The 20,087-nt window shown below is 51.6% G+C and overlaps 1 protein-coding gene across 5 annotated transcripts in view; it reads right to left on the bottom strand.

The window, feature by feature from the left end:
• The window catches only part of MYO18A (myosin XVIIIA), a gene marked incomplete at its 3' end in the record, with an annotated part of 181,344 nt that overhangs the window by 55,374 nt on the left and 105,883 nt on the right, over window positions 1–20,087 (bottom strand). For all 5 annotated transcript variants that reach the window (XM_081337727.1, XM_081337728.1, XM_081337724.1 and 2 more), the window contains 9 exons: window positions 15,278–15,387; window positions 14,976–15,041; window positions 12,868–12,996; window positions 8,623–8,766; window positions 7,034–7,123; window positions 4,379–4,498; window positions 1,397–1,508; window positions 657–784; window positions 317–471 (listed from right to left, as the gene is read on the bottom strand). In XM_081337727.1, coding sequence (XP_081193853.1) covers window positions 317–471; window positions 657–784; window positions 1,397–1,508; window positions 4,379–4,498; window positions 7,034–7,123; window positions 8,623–8,766; window positions 12,868–12,996; window positions 14,976–15,041; window positions 15,278–15,387 — 1,054 coding nt within the window. The remainder of the gene's footprint in view (window positions 1–316; window positions 472–656; window positions 785–1,396; window positions 1,509–4,378; window positions 4,499–7,033; window positions 7,124–8,622; window positions 8,767–12,867; window positions 12,997–14,975; window positions 15,042–15,277; window positions 15,388–20,087) is intronic.

Raw genomic sequence — 20,087 nt, 5'->3', positions numbered from 1 at the left:
TCCTCCTCCTCCTCCTCCCATTCCCTCCTAGGACTGATGACGTTCCCTAGTTGGGTCATGAAACGTCTGCAAGAAAACCCCCCAGCTCAGAGGGCACCAAGGACCCCACAGTTCATTTCCTCCTCCTCCTCCTCCTCCTCCTCCTCCTCCTCCCATTCCCTCCTAGGACTGATGACGTTCCCTAGTTGGGTCATGAAACGTCTGCAAGGAAACCATCCGGACTCAGAGAGCGCCACGGACCCCACAGTTGTCCTCCTCCTCCTCCCTCCCCCCCCCACAGCCTGGACCCTGCCCGCCTCCTCCTCCTCCTCCTCACCGCCGCTGCTTCTTCTCCAGCTCGTGGTTGCGGCCTTGCTGCCCTTCCAGGTGCAGCTTGGTGTCCTGCAGCTCGGCCGTCAGGCGCTGGCATTTCTTCTTGAGGGTCTGCAGAGCCCGCTGAGTCTCCTCGCTATCGGCCTGCAAGTCGGTCAGCTGCCCGGAGGAGACCCCCCAAGAGGAGGGGAGGCGCTTTCAGCAGAGCCCGCTCCTCTCCCACGGCCCAAGGTGCCCGCCCCTCATGCCCGGGACACCAGGGGACCTTTCCGTGGGGCTTCTGCCACCCCAAGGCTGGAGCCCAGCTGCCGAGGGGAAAGACCCCCAAAGGGAGACCCCCTTACCCGCCTCTCCAGCTGCCGCCTGCTCTGCTGCTCCACCTCCAGCTTGTCCTCAAACTCCTGCTGGAGCCGCTTTCTGGTGAAGTCGATCTCCCGCGAGGCCCGCTCGTACTTCAGGCGCCACTCCCCCCCTGCGGGCAGGAGAAAGGCCCGGTGGTTAGGGCATCGCCCCCTCCCCAACCACTCCCTGTCCTGCTGGCTGGGGGATTCTGGGAGTGGAAGCCCACCCCTCTTAAACCATATTAAGTAGGGAATTCTGGGAGTGGAAGACCCCCCCTTCAAGCATCCATGCTGGGGGATTCTGGGAGTGGAAGCCCACCCCTCTTAAAGCAGCCTGGCTGGGGGATTCTGGGAGTGGAAGCCCACCCTTCTTAAAGCAGGTTGGCTGGGGGATTCTGGGAGTGGAAGCCCACCCCTCTTAAAGCAGGCCGGCTAGGGGATTCTGGGAGTGGAAGTCCTCCCTTCTTAGAGCATGCTGGCTGGGGGATTCTGGGAGTGGAAGTCCTCCCTTCTTAAAGCAGGCTGGCTGGGGAATTCTGGGAGTTGAAGTCCTCCCCTCTTATAGCAGGCCGGCTGGGGGTGTCTGGGAGTGGAAGCCCAGCCCTCTTGAAGTTGCCAAGGTTGAGAAATACCTCTGTCCCTCTTCCGTAAATGGGCCCCGGGGCCAGGAAACTCACAGCGAGGCCTGGAGCAACCGAGGGGGAAGGGGAGGCCAGGCCTGGCTGGCTAAGAGATGACCTCACCTGTGTCGTCATCATCCATCTCTCCGTTGAGCTCCGCCGCCCGGATCAGACGGGCCTCCATCACCTCCATTTCCATGGAGTCCATCTGTTTCTTGAGGGCATCGTACTTGGCCTATGTGGGGAGGGGGGGCAGAAGAGGGTCAGGAGGGCAGCCACCCCACCATCAGGGCTGTGTGCCAAGGAAGGCCTGCCCTCCAGGAGTTGCTGAGCCCAGAGATTTTCAACCTTAGCCACTTTAAAGACTGGTGGACCAACTCCCAGAATTCCCCAGCCAACCCAGCCGGGTGGGCTAGGAACACGATATAATCCAAGTCCTTGGGTTACGACCGTAATGGAGCCTGCCCAGAGCAGTTGTAAGTTGGACCGGTTGTAAAACAGGTCGGTTAGGGCAGAGGTATCCAACCTTGGCAACTTTTAAAACCTGTGGACTTCAACTCCCAGAATTCCCCAGTCAGCCATGTCCACAAGTCTTAAAGCTGGCTGGGGCATTCTGGGAGCTGTAGTCCCCAAGTCTTAAAGCTGGCTGGGGAATTCTGGGAGCTGTAGTCCACAAGATGGCTGGAGAATTCTGGGAGTGGAAGTCCACCAGTCTTAAAGCTGGCTGGAGAATTCTGGGAGTGGAAGTCCACAAGATGGCTAGGGAATTCTGGGAGTGGAAGTCCACAAGTTATAAAGGTGGCTGGAGAATTCTGGGAGTTGAAGTCCAGAAGATGGCTAGGGAATTCTGGGAGTGGAAGTCCACAAGTCTTAAAGCTGGTTGGAGAATTCTGGAAGTCCACAAGATGGCTAGGGAATTCTGGGAGTGGAATTCCACAAGTCATAAAGGTGGCTGGAGAATTCTGGGAGTTGAAGTCCAGAAGATGGCTAGGGAATTCTGGGAGTGGAAGTCCACAAGTCTTAAAGCTGGCTGGGGGGATTCTAGGATTTGAAGTCCACAAGTCTTAAAGCTGGCTGGGGGGATTCTGGGATTTGAAGTCCACAAGTCTTAACGCCGGCTGAAGAATTCTGGGAGTTGAAGTCCACAAGGCTGAAAGGGGCCAAATTTGGAGACCCCTGCTTTAGCCAAAGGCAGGAGGGTGTTAACCAACGACTTGGACCCGAGGCTGGAAAGGCCACTTAGTCAGGAGGAATTGTGCGCTGTGGTTTTATCGTTGTTTTTGGCGGACGTGCGGCTCCCCTCTGCATTCCCTAGGCCTCAAAAACTGCTTTGGGGGAGCGCATGGCGCAGCACTGAGCACAGCCAAGTCACAAATGCTATTTTTGGGGCAGGTCAGAGAATAACAGGCTCAGCATCAAACCTGTTTTAAGACGGCTGTTTCCATTTTGGATACGCCGCAACTGGAACCGGCACTGCCACGGACATCCCTGTCAGGACTACCAGTATTCCTCGACTTGCAATAGTCCGTTTAAGTGACCGTTCAAAGTTACAAGGGCACTGGGAAAAGTGACTTATGACCTCTTTTCACATTTACGACCGTTGCAGCCTCCCCAAGGGTCAAGGGATCAAAATTCAGGTGCTTGGCCACTGGCTCGTATTTAAGACGGGGGGGGGGGGTGTCACGTGATCCCCCTTTTGCGACCTTCTGACAAACAAAGTCAAGGGGGCAGCCTATATATATTATATAAAATTATAAATCTATAATTTTACTTTCTGACACCCACCTCCCCTGCAAGGTGGCTCTGAGTGGGTAGTTAAGTTCAGAACGGAATGGAACGGAACAGAGAATAGAATAGAATAGAATAGAACAGAACAGAACAGAACAGAACAGAACAGAACAGAATATAGAGAACGGAATGGAATGGAATGGAATGGAATGGAATGGAATGGAATGGAATAGAATAGAATAGAATAGAATAGAATAGAATAGAATAGAATAGAATAGAATAGAATAGAATAGAATAGAATAGAATAGAATAGAATAGAATAGAATAGAATAGAAATAAGAATAGAATAGAATAGAATAGAAATAAGAATAGAATAGAATAGAATAGAATAGAAATAGAATAGAAATAGAATAGAATAGAATAGAATAGAATAGAATAGAATAGAATAGAATAGAATAGAATAGAATAGAATAGAATAGAATAGAATAGAATAGAATAGAATAGAATAGAATATAGAGAACAGAACGGAACGGAACGGAACAGAACAGAACAGAACAGAACAGAATAACGGAACAGAACAGAACAGAATAGAATATAGAGAACAGAATGGAATGGAATGGAATGGAATAGAACAGAACAGAACTGAACAGAACATAGAGAACGGAACGGAACGGAACAGAACAGAACAGAACAGAACAGAACAGAACAGAATAGAATAGAATAGAATAGGAATAACGGAACAGAACAGAACAGAACAGAATAGAATATAGAGAACAGAATGAAATGGAATGGAATAGAACAGAACAGAACTGAACAGAACATAGAGAACAGAACGGAACGGAACAGAATGGAACAGAACAGAACAGAACAGAACAGAATAGAATAGAATAGAATAGAATAGAATAGAATAGAATAGAATAGAATAGAATAGAATAGAATAGAATAGAATAGAATAGAATAGAATAGAATAGAATAGAATAGAATAGAATAGAATAGAATAGAATTCTTTATTGGCCAAGTGTGATCAGACACAGAAGGAGTTTATTAAGTGACTCATACAGTCGTTAAGCGAATCTGGCTTCCCCATTGACTTTGCTTGTCAGGAGGTTGCAGAAGGGGATCATGTGCCCCTGGGACGCTGCGACTGTCATAAATATGAGTCCCTTAATAAACTCCTTGCCAAGTGTCCGAATTTTGATCACACAAACCTGGGGAAGCTGTGACGGTTCGTAAGAGGGAAAACTGGTGGTAGGTCCCTTTTTTTCTTTTACCAATGCTGCTTCGACTTCCAACCGTCACTAAACAGGGACTGCCTGTCTTCCAGACGCACTCTTAAGTGTCACTTGTGAATCCAGCCCTGAACCTCTCTCGGCTGACCTGCAGGTCCTTCATTTCCTTCTCCGCCCGCAGGCGCTCGGCCGTCTCCGCATCCAGAAGCTGGGAAGCCGATTCTCCCGTGTTCCTCTCGTCCGTCAGCTCCGACGTCAGCTCGGCGACCTGGGAGGAGGGGGAAACAACAGTTGGCCCATAGCCAGGGGGGATGGGGTGGGGGATAATGGAATCCCACCAGAATCGGAGGTTTTCGCATTGGCAACAGATGTAAACGTAGCCATTTTCTTCCTTTCCCTTTTAGAGTTAGATGATGCTGGTACGGGGGGGGTGGGGGAATGTGAACGAGAGTCCAGCTAGACATAACAACACTAAACTTAGCCTGAGAATCAAGGCTACTGAGCCCAGAGCTGATAAAAGAATCAGTGGGCTGGAGAACTGGAGAGGAAGCCGGCGCTTCAAGCTAATTGGGGAATGTGATTTATGACGGTTAATTGGAGGAGGGAATTGTGCTTTGATACTAGGTGTCCAGGGGAAGGGAATTCAGTTTTTGGGCTTCGATTACGTAAGAGCCGATATTACGCTACTCAAATAAAAGATCCTTTAAGGTAAACGATGCCTCGGGGTTCTTTTGAAGAGTTTCATCTGTCGGAACCGTGACACTTCCCGTCTTTGAGAATCAGCTAAAGGAAACCCCAGATGCATTAGAAGTCCCCCACCCACCCACACACACACTCAACATCTGGATTTTGTGGAACAGGTCAGGGCTAACCCCCACCCCCACCACTACCACCACTGGCCTTAAAGGAGAGATTGGGTTAATTTAAGGATGGGTGTTACTGATCCCATTTTTTTATCCAAATTGTCTGTCTTTACAAAGTTTCTTTCGCTAGGTGTAAAATGTATTTATTCGCCAAACATTCATTTCTTCATAAAATGACTTATTGACTGTTTTATAGAATGTGTTGGCTTTCTTTATAAACACGTATTTATTTATTTATTTATTTATTTATTTATTTATTTATTTATTTATTTATTTATAGCAGTGGTCTCCAAACTTGGCAACTTTTAAGACTTGTGGACTTCAACTCCCAGAATTCCTCAGCCATCTTAAGGTTGCAGAGGTTGAAAAATGCTGATGTATGCATAGTATATCCACCTCTTGATGGTCTGGTTCAGGGGTCTTCCAACTTGGCCCTTGTTTATGACTTGTGGACGTCAACTCCCAGAATTCCTCAGCCAGGCATGCTGAATTCTGGGAGTTGAAGTCCACAAGTTATAAAAGGGCCAAGTTTGAAGACCCCTGCCTTAAAGTGTCCATTAGAGACTTCCCACCTTTAAGAGATATGGATGTCCACTCCCAGAATTCCCCATACAGGGAATTGAAGTCTGCCCACCTTAAAGCATCCAGGGTGGGAAATTCTGGGAATGGAAGTCCACCCCTCTTAAAGCAGGCTGGCTGGGGGATTCTGAGAGTGGAAGTCCACCCCTCTTAAAGCAGGCTGGCTGGGGGATTCTGGGAGTGGAAGCCCACCCCTCTTAAAGCAGGCTGGCTGGGGGATTCTGGGAGTGGAAGCCCACCCCTCTTAAAGCAGGCTGGCTGGGGGATTCTGGGAGTGGAAGCCCACCCCTCTTAAAGCAGGCTGGCTGGGGGATTCTGGGAGTGGAAGCCCACCCCTCTTAAAGCAGGCTGGCTGGGGGATTCTGGGAGTGGAAGCCCACCCCTCTTAAAGCAGGCTGGCTGGGGGATTCTGGGAGTGGAAGCCCACCCCTCTTAAAGCAGGCTGGCTGGGGGATTCTGGGAGTGGAAGCCCACCCCTCTTAAAGCAGGCTGGCTGGGGGATTCTGGGAGTGGAAGCCCACCCCTCTTAAAGCAGGCTGGCTGGGGGATTCTGGGAGTGGAAGTCCACCCCTCTTAAAGCAGGCTGGCTGGGGAATTCTGGGAATGGAAGTCCATGCCTCTTAAAGGGGCCAAGTCTGAAAAAATAGCTACGATCTCAGAGGATCGGAGAGGAAAAAGGCCAGCCCAGAGCTTCATGGAGGCTGAAGATTTAATCCCAGACATCAGAGTCACCTTATTGGCAAATGGGCAGCATTTAATTGATTTAATTAATGAGATGCTGCTTGCCGAAAAGGGCAGTGAAGGTCGGGCAGATGCAAAGCCAGGCCCTGCTTCTTCTGATCTTCTGGAGATCTTTCTGCCCTCACTCCTTCCTATCCTAAAAGCCCGGGCAAGTGGCAGACGCTACTCATGGTTGTAGAGCTCCTCGTCTACTCCCCAAGTACAGGTAGTCCTCAACTTAACGGCCGCAATGGAGTCCAGCATTTCTGTCGCTAAGGGAGGGAGCTGTTAAGCGAGCTTCTGCCCCATTTTACAACCTTCCTTGCCAAGTGAATCGCTGCCGTTGCTAAGTGAGTCGCACGGTCATGAAGCGAATCCGGCTTCCCCCATTGGCTGGGCTGGCCAGAAGGTCGCCAAAGGGGATCCCGCGACCGTCGTAAACGCGAGTCAGCGGTCCGGCGTCTGAATTTGGATCGCGTGACCGCTGGGGTCGATAAGCATGAAAAAAACAGTCGTTAAGTCCCTTTTTTTCCCAGTGCCGTGGCTCACTTGGATCGGTCGCTAAGTGAATGGTCGTTAAGTCGAGGACTTTAACTTGTAGTTAAAGGGCCCGGGAGGAGGGGTAGATTTCAAGGCTTTACCTTGCTCTCCAAGCGGTCACTGCTCAGCCGCAGTTCGTTCCGCTCTTTCTCCACCTTCTCCAGGCGACCCTTTAGCTGCTGGATTTCTTCCTGCAAGGAGAAGGAAAAGCAGGCTGGCAAGAGCAGTCCTGGGAGCGCCAACGTTTTGGCCCCGGGTTGGGAAGCAGGGCTGGAAGGGACCCTGGAGGTCTTCTAGTCCAACCCCCTGCCCCAGGCAAGAGTCCTTACAGCGTCCCCGTCTTATGCTGAAGACCTCCAGGGACGGAGCAGCCACAACATCTGGAGGCCAGCTGTGCCAATTGCCAGGGAACTTCTCTTTTAGTTCCAGGTTGGGTTTCCCTCTGAGGGGTTTCTACACCTTGCCCACCCACCCTCCCTTTCTTCCTTCTTTTTTTCCTCCCTCCCTCCCTCCCTTCCTTCCTCTTCCTCTTTCTTCCTTTCCTCCCTTGTCCCTCCCTCTTTTCCTTCCTCCCTCCCTCCATCTCCTCCCTCCCTCTTTCATTCTTTCTCCCTCCTTTCCTTCCTTTCCTCCCTTGTCCCTCCCTCCCTCCTTTCCTTCCTCCCTCCCTTCTTTTCCTCCTTTCCTCCCTTGTCCCTTCCTCCTTTCCTCCCTCCCTCCATCTCCTCCCTCCCTTTTTCATTCTTTTTTCTCCCTTTCCTTTCTTCCTTTCCCTTCCTTCCTTCCCTCCCTCCCTTCTCCTTCCCTCTTTTACTTCCTCCCTCTCTCCTCTCCTCCCTCCCTTCTTTCCCTTTCCTTTCCTTTCTTCCTCTCTTTCCTTCCATCCTTCCTCCCTCCCTCCATCTCCTCCCTCTTTTTCTTTCATTCTTTTTCTCCCTCCTTTCCTTCCTTCCTTCCTTTCCTCCCTTGTCCCTCCCTCCTTTACTTCCTCCCTCTCTCCCTTTCCTCCCTCCCTCCCTCCCTTCTTTCTCCCTCCTTTCCTTCCTCCCTCCTTCCCTTTCTTTCCTTCTCTCCTTCCTCGCTCCCTCCCTTCTTTCTCCCTCCTTTCCTCCCTCCCTCCTTCTCTTTCTTTCCTTCTCTCCTCCCTCCCTCCCTCCCTCCTTCCCTGGCCTGGAAGGTCTTCTCCTCCAGATCCCTGCTTGATCAGCAGACCTTACACCATCCCAGACATCTCTTACTGAAAGCCTCCAGGGATGGAGCACCCACAACTTCTCGAGGGAAGCCCCTCCCCCCCTTTTTTTTAAACCAATCGTTTCATATCCAAAAATCCCACCCTAGGTCCAGGCTGGACTCTCCCTCCGACTTCAACTCCTAGAAATTCCCCAGCCAGCAGGCTTTAACCTAGAATCCGAGGCCAGAAAGGCACCTCAGAGGTCTTCTAGTCCAACCCCCTGGCCCGGGCAAGAGTCCTTATACCATGTAGGCAAATGGACGCCCCGTCTTTCCTTGAACCTAACCCAACCCTTGTTGGCTGGGGAATTCTGGGCGCTGTAGTCCACCGGTCAGGGAGGGGCCATACTTCCCCTATCCTTCAACTATTCATGGTCAATAAAAGAACTTCCCCGGTTCTTCTTAAAGACCCACCCTGGGGGGTCCCTCCCTCCTTCCTCCGGCCAGGAGACCCACGTACATCTTTGGCCCGGATCTGGTCCTCCGTCAGCTGAACCTCAATCAGAGGCCGAACAGTGGTGAAAAGCTTCCACCACGGCCAGCCCTTCACGCCCTTGTTCTTCTTGATGTTCTTCTGGACGCAGCGGATAGCCAGGTCCTGAATCTGCATTTGGGGGACGGGGGGGGGGGGGAGACAAGAGGGGAAGAGAAGCGGATCAGGCCAAGAGGAGCCCCTTCCCCTACACAGGGGAGGGCCGAAACCAAGACATCCCCACACCCTCGGCCCTCCTCCATGGTCCTTCCAAAGGCTTCAGAAGGGTCAAAGGAAGAACTCAACTCAAGAGAAGACCAGGCTGATTCTCTTTCACTACATCGATCTATCCATCCATCCATCCATCCATTGTTATCTATACTATTTATCTATCTCTGTTGTTGTTGTTAGTTGCAAAGTCATGTCCGACCCATCGCGACCCCATGGACAATGTTCCTCCAGGCCTTCCTGTCCTCTACCTTCTTCTGGAGTCCCTTTAAGCTCACGCCTCCTGCTTCAGTGACTCCATCCAGCCACCTCCTTCTCTGTCGTCCCCTTCTTCTCTTGCCCTCCACCTTTCCCAGCATGAGGCTCTTCTCCAGTGAGTCCTTCCTTCTCATTAGGTGGCCAAAGTATTTGAGTTTCCGCTTCAGGATCTGGCCTTCTAAAGAGCAGTCAGGGTTGATCTCCTCTAGGACTGACCAGTTTGATCGCCTTGCAGTCCAAGGGACTCGCAGGAGTCTTCTCCAGCACCAGAGTTCAAAGGCCTCAATTCTTTGGCGCTCGGCCTTTCTTATGGTCCAACTTTCACAGCCATACATTTCAACTGGGAAGACCATAGCCTTGACTATACGCACTTTTGTTGACAGGGTGATGTCTCTGCTTTTTAGTGTGCTGTCTAGATTTGCCATGGCTTTCCTCCCCAGGAGCAAGCGTCTTTTAATTTCTTGGCTACAGTCCCCATCTGCAGTGATCTATCTCTACATATCTATTTATATCTGTCCATCCACCCATAATGACTTTACATCCTATCCTATCCTTCGTTGCTTTCTTTCTTTCATCTATCACTATCTATACATTTATCTATCGTGTATCTATCATGTCTGTCTAGTTATCTATCTCTACGTATCTATTTACATCCTATCCTATCCTAACCTTCATTTCTTTTTCTTTTTTTTCTTTCCTTTTTCTTCTATCTATCTATCTATCTATCTATCTATCTATCTATCTATCTAATCTATCTATACATTTATCTAACTATCATGTCTGTCTAGTTATCTATCTCTACGTATCTATTTATATCTGTCCAGCCAGCCAGCCATTATCCTATCCTATCCTATCCTATCCTATCCTATCCTATCCTATCCTATCCTATCCTATCCTATCCTATCCTATCCTCTCTCCCTCCCTCCCTCCCTCCCTCCCTCCCTCCCTCCCTCCCTCCTCCATCCATCCACGCATGCCTGGCTGAGGAATTCTGGGAGTTGAAGTCCACAAGTCATAAACAAGGGCCAAGTTGGAAGACCCCTGAACCAGACCATTTAAGAGATGGATATACTATGCATACATCAGCATTTTTCAACCTCTGCAACCTTAAGGTGGCTGAGGAATTCTGGGAGTTGAAGTCCACAAGTCATCAAAGGGCCAAGCTGGAAGACCCCTGCCCTAGAGAAAGGGCTGTCCAATCATTTCTGCAAAGCCTCCAAAGACTTACTGTCTACTTATTATCAAAGTACAACATGTACCCAGTGAGATTGTTTGGGAAGCCCTTTCTTGGAAAAACAGTCTGATCTTTCCGAGAACCCAGGGCCCCACCTGAAGGCTGTGGTTGCTTTGGCACCCAGCGACAACAACAGGGTTGTCGTTCTTCAGGGAACAACAGGAGGAGGAGGAGGGGGGGAACAGGCGTTTGGTATCTTCACCCCCTTAAAGTTATTTGTAAAAATAATAAAACCCCTAAATGGAGATGAAACGTGGATTAGAATAATGGGGGGAGGGGGGAGGAAATCCTGCCTCTTGTTTCACCCGCCCCCATTTCAGAGCTCAACACAATGATGGTGCAAGCTTGTGGAACAAGCAAAAATCTTTAATCTGCAAACCACCCAGAGTAGGGGCACAGAAATTTAATAAAGAGAGAGAGAGACCAGTTGAAGGAAGGAAGACATGACAGATAGGTAGATAGGTACACACACACACACACACACACACACACACACAGAGAGAGAGAGAGAGAGAGAGAGAGAGAGAGAGAGAAAGAGAGAGAGAGAGAGAGAGAGAGAGAGAGAGAGAGAGAGAGAGAGAGAGAAAGAGAGGATAGATAGATAGATAGATAGATAGATAGATAGATAGATAGATAGATAGATAGATAGATAGATAGATAGATGATAGATAGATAGATAAGACATGATAGACAGACAGACAGGATAGACATGATTAATAGATAGACAGACAGACAGACAGATAGATACAGATAGAGTAGATAGATAGACACAGACATAATAGATAGATATAGATACAGATAGACAGAGTAGATAGACAGACAGACATAATAAGATAGATAGATAGATAGATAGATAGATAGATAGATAGATAGATAGATAGATAGATAGATAGATAGATGGTAGATAGACACATGATAGACAGACAGACAGAGAGGATAAATAGACAGATATGATAAGACAGATATAGACATAGATAGATAGACAGACAGACGGATAGATGGATAGATAGAGTGAATAAGATATGGTGAAGAGAGGGGGGGAGAAGAACCCCTTTTGTTGCTTTGGACTCACCCCTCCCACCCCCGATGTCCCCCAGGCCCACCTACCTTGCCTTTCTTTCTCTAGGACAGACAAGGGGGCCTCTCTGCACAGCCCCCCCCAACCTTGCTGGAGAATTGCGAAGAGGCTCGGGGATCACACAGTTCCCCTCCTACCTGTTGCAAGGCAGAAGAGGCAGCTCCCAAGGCCAAGAGGGGGGGTGGAGAGACAAGTGAAATGGGGGGTGGGGGGAAGCCGCTGCTGCCGCTGATGGTTTCCTTATGGAGCCCACCGCTCTAGTTGCCTGCCGGAGACTCTTTGCAAGAGGCAAAGCTGCCCATTTTAGGATAAGAAGAGAGGCATAAACACAGCAGCGGAGTGTGTGTGTGTGTGTGTGTGTGTGTGTGTGTGTGCATGTGCGCGCACATGTGTGACTCACTCCTTTTCTGCCTAGCCTGACTTTTAAGGAATATACGTATCTGCATGGCCAGATACAGACAAGACACAGGAGTCCCTGGTGCCCTCTGAGCTGGGTGGTTTTCTTGCAGACGTTTCATGACCCAACTAGGGAACAACATCAGGGCTCATAGGGTGTGGGGTTTGTGGAGTGGAGAAGGAGGAGGAGGAGGAGGAGGGGAGAAAGAGAAGAAGGAGAAGGAGAAAAAGAGAGAGAAGAAAGAAGGAGAAAGGGAACGGTGGGGTCCTGGGTGCTCTTTGCGCTTGGCTGTTTTCTTGCAGATGTTTCATGACCCAACTAGGGAACATCACCAGTGCACTGATGTTGTTCCCTAGTTGGGTCATGAAAGGCCTGCAAGGAAACCACCCAGCTCAGAGAGCAACAGCCCTCCTCCTCCTCCTCCTCCTCCTCCTCCTCCTCCTCCTCCTCCTCCTCCTCCTCCCTTCTAGCCCTGATGATGTTCCCTAGTTGGGTCATGAAACATCTGCAAGAAAACAATAACGCTCAGAGAGCACCAAGGACCCCACAGTCGTCGTCATCGTCCTCCTCCTCCTCCTCCTCCTCCTCCTCCTCCTCCCACCCTTGCTCCTTTTCCACAAACCACACTCCCTTTCAGCACTGCTGATGTTCCCTAGTTGGGTCATAAAACGTCTGCAAGAAAACAGCCCACCTCAGAAGGCACCAGGGACCCCACAGCCCTCCTCTTCCTCCTCTTCCTCCTCCCCTCTAACACTGATAATGTTCCCTAGCTGGGTCATGAAACGTCTGCAAGAAAACAGCCCACCTCAGAGGGCACCAGGGACCCCACAGTCCTCCTCCTCCTCCTCCTCCTCCTCCTCCTCCTCCTCCTCCTCCTCCTCACATTGATGATGTTAGCTAGCTGGGTCGTGAAACGTCTGCAAGAAAACCACCCAGCCCAGAGAGCACCGAGGGACCCCCCCACCCATTTCCACCCTGAGCTGCCAATATTCCCCTTTACACACAGACACTCCTCCCCCCCCAAAAAAAACAGCCTACCTTTCTCTTCTTGAAATGCTGGCGGGCCAGGAACCCCCGGCAAGCGGCCTGGAACAGGGTGATGCTTCGACACAGTTGCTTGTCCCGCTGCTCCTCCAGCTTAGCCAACGTGCCTGCCCGAAAGAACACCTGGGGGGTCGGGTAGAGGGAGGGAGGGAGGGGGCAAAGGGAGAGAAGAGCGGGGGGGCAATGCAGAAAAGATGGGGTCGGTCTCGGCGGCAGGGCAGGCTCCCGCACAGAGAGAGACGGGGATCTGACGTCTCAGACTTTCAGAAGAGGTTGTCGGCGGAGCAAGGGCCCTCCTTTGGGAGAGGGGGGGGAGGCCAGGGCCCTCCGGGGACCCCCAATAATAGGGCCCGCATCCTGGAAGGGGACCCCAAGGCCGGATTCAGGGGGCCAGCGCAGGTGGCAGAGACTCGACGTCCTAGTCTGGGTGCTGCAGGAGGCTTTCAAGGTGCCAGGGCGAAATGGGGGTGCAGGGCAAAGGAGGGGGTGGACCCTTCTCCTTCGCCCCCCCCCCGTGCCCGGAGGCCTGGAGGAAGGAGACCCCCCACTTCTAACCGAGGAGGCCCAGAGCAGAAGCCGCCTCTTGCAGAAGCCGCCGCAAGGCAGCTCCCCATAACTTGGCGGCTTGAAAGCAGCTTTCTCTCGTCTCCTCCTGGAGTGAATCAGCCAGCCGCCCCCTCCCTGGGGGGGTGGAGGGGGGGGGCTGGGCATCTTCCTGGCATGCCAGGGGGCTGACTTCACCCCGGAGCGCTGCGTGCCTGCGTGTGTGTGTTGTGTTGTGTGCGCGTGGGCACGTTTGCAGGCAGCCGGATGCAAGCCAGGAGCTAGCATCGCGTTCTCTCTCTCGGCCAAAAACCAGGCCTGGTGCCCGTCCACGAAAGCAGCCCACCCCACCCCGCCCGTGGCATCTCTCGTGCCCATCTTCCCCAGCCTGAAGGAAGATGGGGAGTGGGTCTCCGCCCATTCGCACGTGCCAGGTTTCCTGGGAAAGACAGGTTGCGTCCCGCTGGCTGAGGACCGAAACTTCCTAGCAAATTTATTTATTTTATTTTATTTTATTTTAATTCCATTTATATCCCGCCCTTCTCCAAAGACTCAGGGTGGCTTACAAGCTTACGACACGTTTGCAGAATCTGAAAAATCTTCTGCAGCCCTTTTGGCGAGCAGGAGAGAGAGAAAGAGAGGGGTGTGAACGAACGCAGCGGGAACAAGGCAGTCCTCGGTTTACGACCGTAACGGGAACGACGGCCACGAGAGTCATCGTGGCCGTAAAGCGAGGCGCCCGTGGAACCGGAAGTGATTTTGTTTTTCTCTGCCTTTCTTTTTGCTGGCATTGTGAAGGGAACGGTGAATTGTGAAGGTTGTGAGGTGAACGCCCTGCGGTCGTTAAGGGAACGCCGTGGTCATTAAGCGAATATGTTCATTTGAGCCTGCTTTTTTATTTTTTTCTTTTCTTGGCTGGAAACTCGCAGGAAAAAACCACGTAGCAACACAACGGGTCACAAAGATCCATTGAGTGACCGTTTGAAGTGACCATGGCCCTGACCAAAGTGACTTCGGACTGCTTTTCACACTTAACGACCATCGCAGCAATTTGGACGTGATCCAAATTCAGACGCTGGGCAGCCGGTTCATAGTTATGACGGTCGCAGACTCCCAGGGTGTGTGCGTGTGTGTGACGTGATTCCCCTTTTTTGCGACCTTCTGACCTGCAAAGTCGATGGGGGGAGGGAAGCCAGATTCGCTTAACGACCGTGTGACTGACTTAAGAACCGCAGGGATTTTCTTAACAACCGTGGCAAAGGAGGTCGTAAAACAGGGCAAAGTCCCCTTCAACCACCTCGCTTAGCGACGGATGTTCTGGGCTCAATCTTAGTCGTAGGACTTACTTGCGTTTCCTCTGTCCTGGTGGGGCCCCTTCTGTTGCCCCCACCTGCCCACCCACCCCCAGAAACCCGCTTCGTGGTCTTCCCCGAGAGAAGAGACTGGACAGTCCTTTGTCTGAAATGGTACATGCCTGAGCAGTGGGTTGGACTAGATGACCTCCCAGGTCCCTCCCGACTTTATTATTATTGTTATTATGATTCTCCTGTTCATCTCACCCTGCTCAAGCCCATCTGGAAACAACTTTGCTCCAACTCCAGCGACTGCAGCAGCTCTTCCACAGCCTGGAAAGGGGGGTGGGGAGAAAGCAGAAGAGGGGAGGGGGCTTCAGAGAGCATGCTTTCCCCCCCACCCCAAAAACGCCAGCCACCGCATCCCATCCAATCTTGCCCCCTCGTGAGTGCAGCTATCCCGGGATCTTGGGGTATGGAAGTCGAGGGAGCCGGACCGCAGACCCGTCCTCCCCCATCCCCTGGCCGTGGCAGAGAGACAGCCCCCTCCCCAATTCCAGCCCGCGTACCCTCCTCTCGTCGGTGACGATGTAATGGCGCCCGTGCTTCTTGCTCAGGTGAGGAGCCAGGACGTCGAAGCGCCGGCGGAATTCGGCAAAGACCATGTGGTCGGGGTAACCTGGGCGGGAGAGGAGAAGAAGGGGGAGGGGGCGTTAGAAGGGGAGGGGGCTCGGGCAGAAGGGCAGCGGGGGGGCTGCTGGGACGGGAGGTGGGCCCAAACGTGGACACCAAACGTGGCGGTCCCACCAGGCTTCTTGGCACGAAGGGATCGAGCTATTCTCCAAAGCACCAGAAGGCGGGACAGGAAGCGACGGATGGAAACTCAACGAGGAGAGAAGCAACCTACAACAGCGAGCACAATTCACCAGTGGAACTGCTTGCCACCAGAGGTTGCGGGCGCTCCATCACTGGAGGTTTTTAAGAGGAGATTGGGCAACCCTTGATCTGGAACGGTCTGGGGTCTCCTGCGTGAGCAGGGGGTTGGACTAGATGACCTCCAAGGTCCCTTCAGACTGTGCTATTCTGTGATTCTGTAAGGGTCTGCTGCTTGAGCAGGGGTTGGACTAGATGACCTCCAAGGTCCCTTCAGACTGTGCTATTCTGTGATTCTGTAAGGGTCTGCTGCTTGAGCAGGGGTTGGACTAGCAGACCTCCGAGGTCCCTCCCGACTCTGTTTATTCTGTTCAGAGAGAAGCAACCTGGAATTAAGGAGAAACTTCCTGATAGTAAGGACAATCAACCAGCGGAACAGCTGGCCACCAGAAATCCCTGGAGGTTTTTAAGGAGATACTGGACAGTCACTTGTCTGAGATGGTATAGGTCCTCCTGTTTGAGTGGGGGGGGGCTGGACTAGAAGACCTCCAAGGTCCCTTCTAACTCTTGTTAATGTGTTATATTCCATTAAGGCTAAAAAAAAAATTAAGAACAGTTGCTGGAATTGGGGATGTCTAGTTGAACGAAGAGAAGGACGAGGGGGGACATGATAGCAGTCTTCCAGTATCTCAGGGGCTGCCCCAAAGGAGAGGCAGCCAAGCTCTTCTCCAAAGCGCCTGAAGGCAGGACAAGAAGCAACAGATGGAAACTCATCAAGGAGAGAAGCAACCTGGAACTAAGGAGAAACTTCCTGACAGCTAGAACAATTAACCAGTGGAACTCCTTGCCTCCAGAAGCTGTGAATGCTCCAACACTGGAGGTTTTAAAAAAGAGACTGGACAGCCATTTGTCTGAAATGGTACAGGGTTTCCTGCCCGAGCAGGGGGCTGGACTAGATGACCTCCAAGGTCCCTTCCAACTTTCTTCTGGTTGCCTAAGTGCCTGAATTTCGACCACGTGATTGCGGGGATGCTCCGATGGCCATAACTCTGAGGACAGGTCCTAAGTCCTCAGTCACTCCTTCGGTGCCGGGGTAAGTTTGAACAGTCGCTAAACGAACGGTCGTTAAGTCGAGGACTATGAGCATCCGTCCTCACGCGAACAGCCAGAAGGGTCTCTCCAGCTTTAGCAGACCCCCGTTCCACCCCCACCCCCACCCCCCCCACCCCCACGGCCAGTTACTGCTGGGCCTGGCCGTGGGGGTGGGGGGGGTGGGGGTGGGGGTGGGGGAAACCATTATTCTTGGCTTATCGAAACTTTTTTTTTTGGCACTAAAGAACGGCAGAGCCTGTCCAGAGTGGGGAGGGAGAGACTGACTCACACACACACACACACACACACAGACAGACACACACACACACACACACACACACACACACACACACAAACACAAACACAGACACACACAGACACACACACAAAGAGCCGGCCTGGCGGATCCCGAGTTCCAAATAAGGCTGCAAGGAGAGGAGGGAGCCGAGAGGGCCAAGATCTGCCGGGCAGCTGTTTCTGGCCGGAGGGGGGTCCAGGAGGGGGGGGGCTTTGGGCTTGGGGGCTCTGGGCGCACTCCGGACCGACCGGGCGCTCCAGGAAAGTGGGGGGGGGGGTTCCCTCCGTGGGATTTGCCTCCCTGCGTTGTCTGGAGTCTAAACTTGGCCTCAGCTGCTCTAGTTTAGCTTCTTCCGGGCAGAAAGAAGGAAAAGCCGATCTTTTGCCACGTGGGACTTTCTTTCTTTCTTTCTTTCTTTCTTTCTTTCTTTTTCTTTCTTTCTTTCTTCTTTCTTTCTTTCTCTTTCTTTCTTTCTTTCTTTCTTTCTTTCTTTCTCTTTCTTTCTTTCTTTCTTTCTTTCTCTCTTTCTTTCCTTCCTTCCTTTCCTCCCTCTTTCCCCTTCCTGCTTTCCTTCCTTTTCTTCTCGCCTTCATCCCCTTCTTTTCTTCATCCCTCCCTCCTCCCTCCCTCTTTCCCCTTCCCTTCCTTCCTTCCATCCATTCCCCTTTGTTCCCTTCTTTCCTCCCTCCCTCCCTTCTCCTCCCTTCCCTTTTTTTCCTTTCCTTTTTTTTTCTTTCCTTTCCTTCACACTCTGGGTCACCCTTCTCCCAAAGGTCTCTGTGCGTTTGTGAGTGTGTGTGTCTGTCTGTGTTTGTGTGTGTTTCTGTGCATCTCCAGAGGCACAGAAGAAGCAGCCTTGTCGTGTGTGTGTGTGTGTGTGTGTGTGTGTGTGTTTGTGTGTGTATGTCTGTGTTTTTGTGTTTCTGTGCATGTCCAGAGGCACAGAAGAAGTGGCCTTATAGTTTGTGTGTGTGTGTGTCTGTGCATGCCCAGAGGCACAGAAGAAGCAGCCTTATCGTGTGTGTGTGTGTGTGCGTGTGCGTGTGTGCGTGTCTTTCTGTACATGTCCAGAGGCACAGAAGAAGTGGCCTTAGTTTGTGTGTGTGTCTTTGTGCATGCCCAGAGGCACAGAAGAAGCAGCCTTATCGTGTGTGTGTGTGCGTGTGCGTGTGTGCGTGTCTTTCTGTACATGTCCAGAGGCACAGAAGAAGTGGCCTTATAGTTTGTGTGTGTGTGTGTGCATGCGTGTGCGTGCGTGTGTGTCTTTCTGTACATGTCCAGAGGCACAGAAGAAGTGGCCTTATAGTTTGTGTGTGTGTGTGTGTGTGTGTGTGTGTGTGTGTGCGTATGTGTGTGTCTTTCTGTACATGTCCAGAGGCACAGAAGAAGTGGCCTTATAGTTTGTGTGTGTGTGTGTCTTTGTGCATGCCCAGAGGCACAGAAGAAGCAGCCTTATCATGTGTGTGTGTGTGTGTGTGTGTGTGTGTGTGTCTTTGTGCATGACCAGAGGCACAGAAGAGGCAGCCTTATCCAAACACCGGCTCCTCTGACAAAGGGGTGGCCCCCCTGCAGCCCCCCCTCACTCCCGGGGGATGCCGGTCCCAAAGGGGGCGCCCCCCCGGATGGGAGCTCCTTTCCTTGCACCCACCACCGGACTCACCAAGGAAATGGGGCTGGGGGCTAGGGGTGTGTGTGTCTGTGTGTGCAGTGAAAGTGGGCAAGGACCCTGGCCGTGGGGGGAGGGGCCACGGGCAAGGAGTGGCACAATTGGGGGGGGAGGGGAAGACCCCATTCCCCAATCCCAGGCAGTCCTGGACTTACGACCATTGCTTAGCGACCATTCAAAGTTATACCGGTCCAGAAAAAAAAGTGACTTTATCACCCTTTTTCACACTTAACAACCGTTGAGAAATCCCCAGGGTCACATGATCAAAATTCAGACGCTCAGCAATTGACTCGTAGTTACGACAGTTGCAGCGTTCCTGGTGTGTGTGTGTGTGTGTGTGTGTGTGTGTGTGTGTGTGTGTGTGACGTGATCCCCTTTGGCGACCTTCTGACGAGCAAAGTCGATAGGGGGAAGCCCGATTTGCTGGACAACTGTGTGACTAAATAACTGCGGCGATTCACTTAACGATGGTGGCAAGAAAGGTTGTAAAACAGGGCAAAGCTCCCTTCATAGCTGTCTCGCTTAGCGATGGCATGTTCAGCTCAAATGTGGTCATAAGTCAAGGACTGCCTGTGTTTACAATGGTTACAGTGTCAAGGGGGCGGCGGAAATCAATGGGGTCAGTCTTGATGACCTCGCCAGATGGTTTTCAGCAAACAAACATCAATGGGGAAACCCCACAGGGAAGATCACAAGCCGAGTCCACGTGATGCTTTGCTTAACAACCGGGGTGATTCACTTAATGACCATGGGAATGGAAGGTCATGGAATCCAGTGTGGTTGTGTGTTGCCTCACTTAACGACCACATGGCTTAATGACGGATCTCCCAGGGGTGGTTACATAAACCAAGGCCGGCCTGTATTACCTCAGGAAGGATTGAATACAAGCAGTCCTCAATTTACAACAGCTCACTTAGTGACCATTCAAAATTACAGCAGCACCAAAAAAAAGTGTCTTTATGACCGCTTTTCACATTTAATGACCGCTGCGGCACCCCACAGGATCAAAATTCAGACGCTTGGCGACTGATTCACATGTATGACAGTCGCAGCGTCCCCAGGGGTCACGTGATCCCTTTTGCGACCTTCCGACAAGCAAAGCCGATGGGGCCAAGCAAGCCGGATTCATTTAACGACCGCATGACTAACTGAACAACGGCAGCGATTCGCTGAACAACTTTGGCAAGAAAGTTCACAAAATGGGGCTAAACTCAACAAATGCCTCCCACAGCAACGGAAATCTCGGCCACATTTATCGTCGTAAGTCGAGGACCACATGTCATATGTTACAAGGCCTGCTGGGCTCAGGCTGCATGAATTTTCTCCGGATCCGAGAGGTGGGGGAAAAAAACGTTCTATTTTCGTTCGCTAACGAGGAATTCGTTCTGTTTTTGATTGTGTCCGATTGCTGTTGTGTCACTTTCCGTCCTGCTTTTATCTATTTTCTGGC

Source organism: Vipera berus, assembly GCF_964194415.1.
Source record: "Vipera berus genome assembly, chromosome: 1".
NCBI lineage: Eukaryota > Metazoa > Chordata > Lepidosauria > Squamata > Viperidae > Vipera > Vipera berus.
Note: the sequence above shows the minus strand (reverse complement) of the source record. Positions and strands in the feature narration are given on the sequence as shown.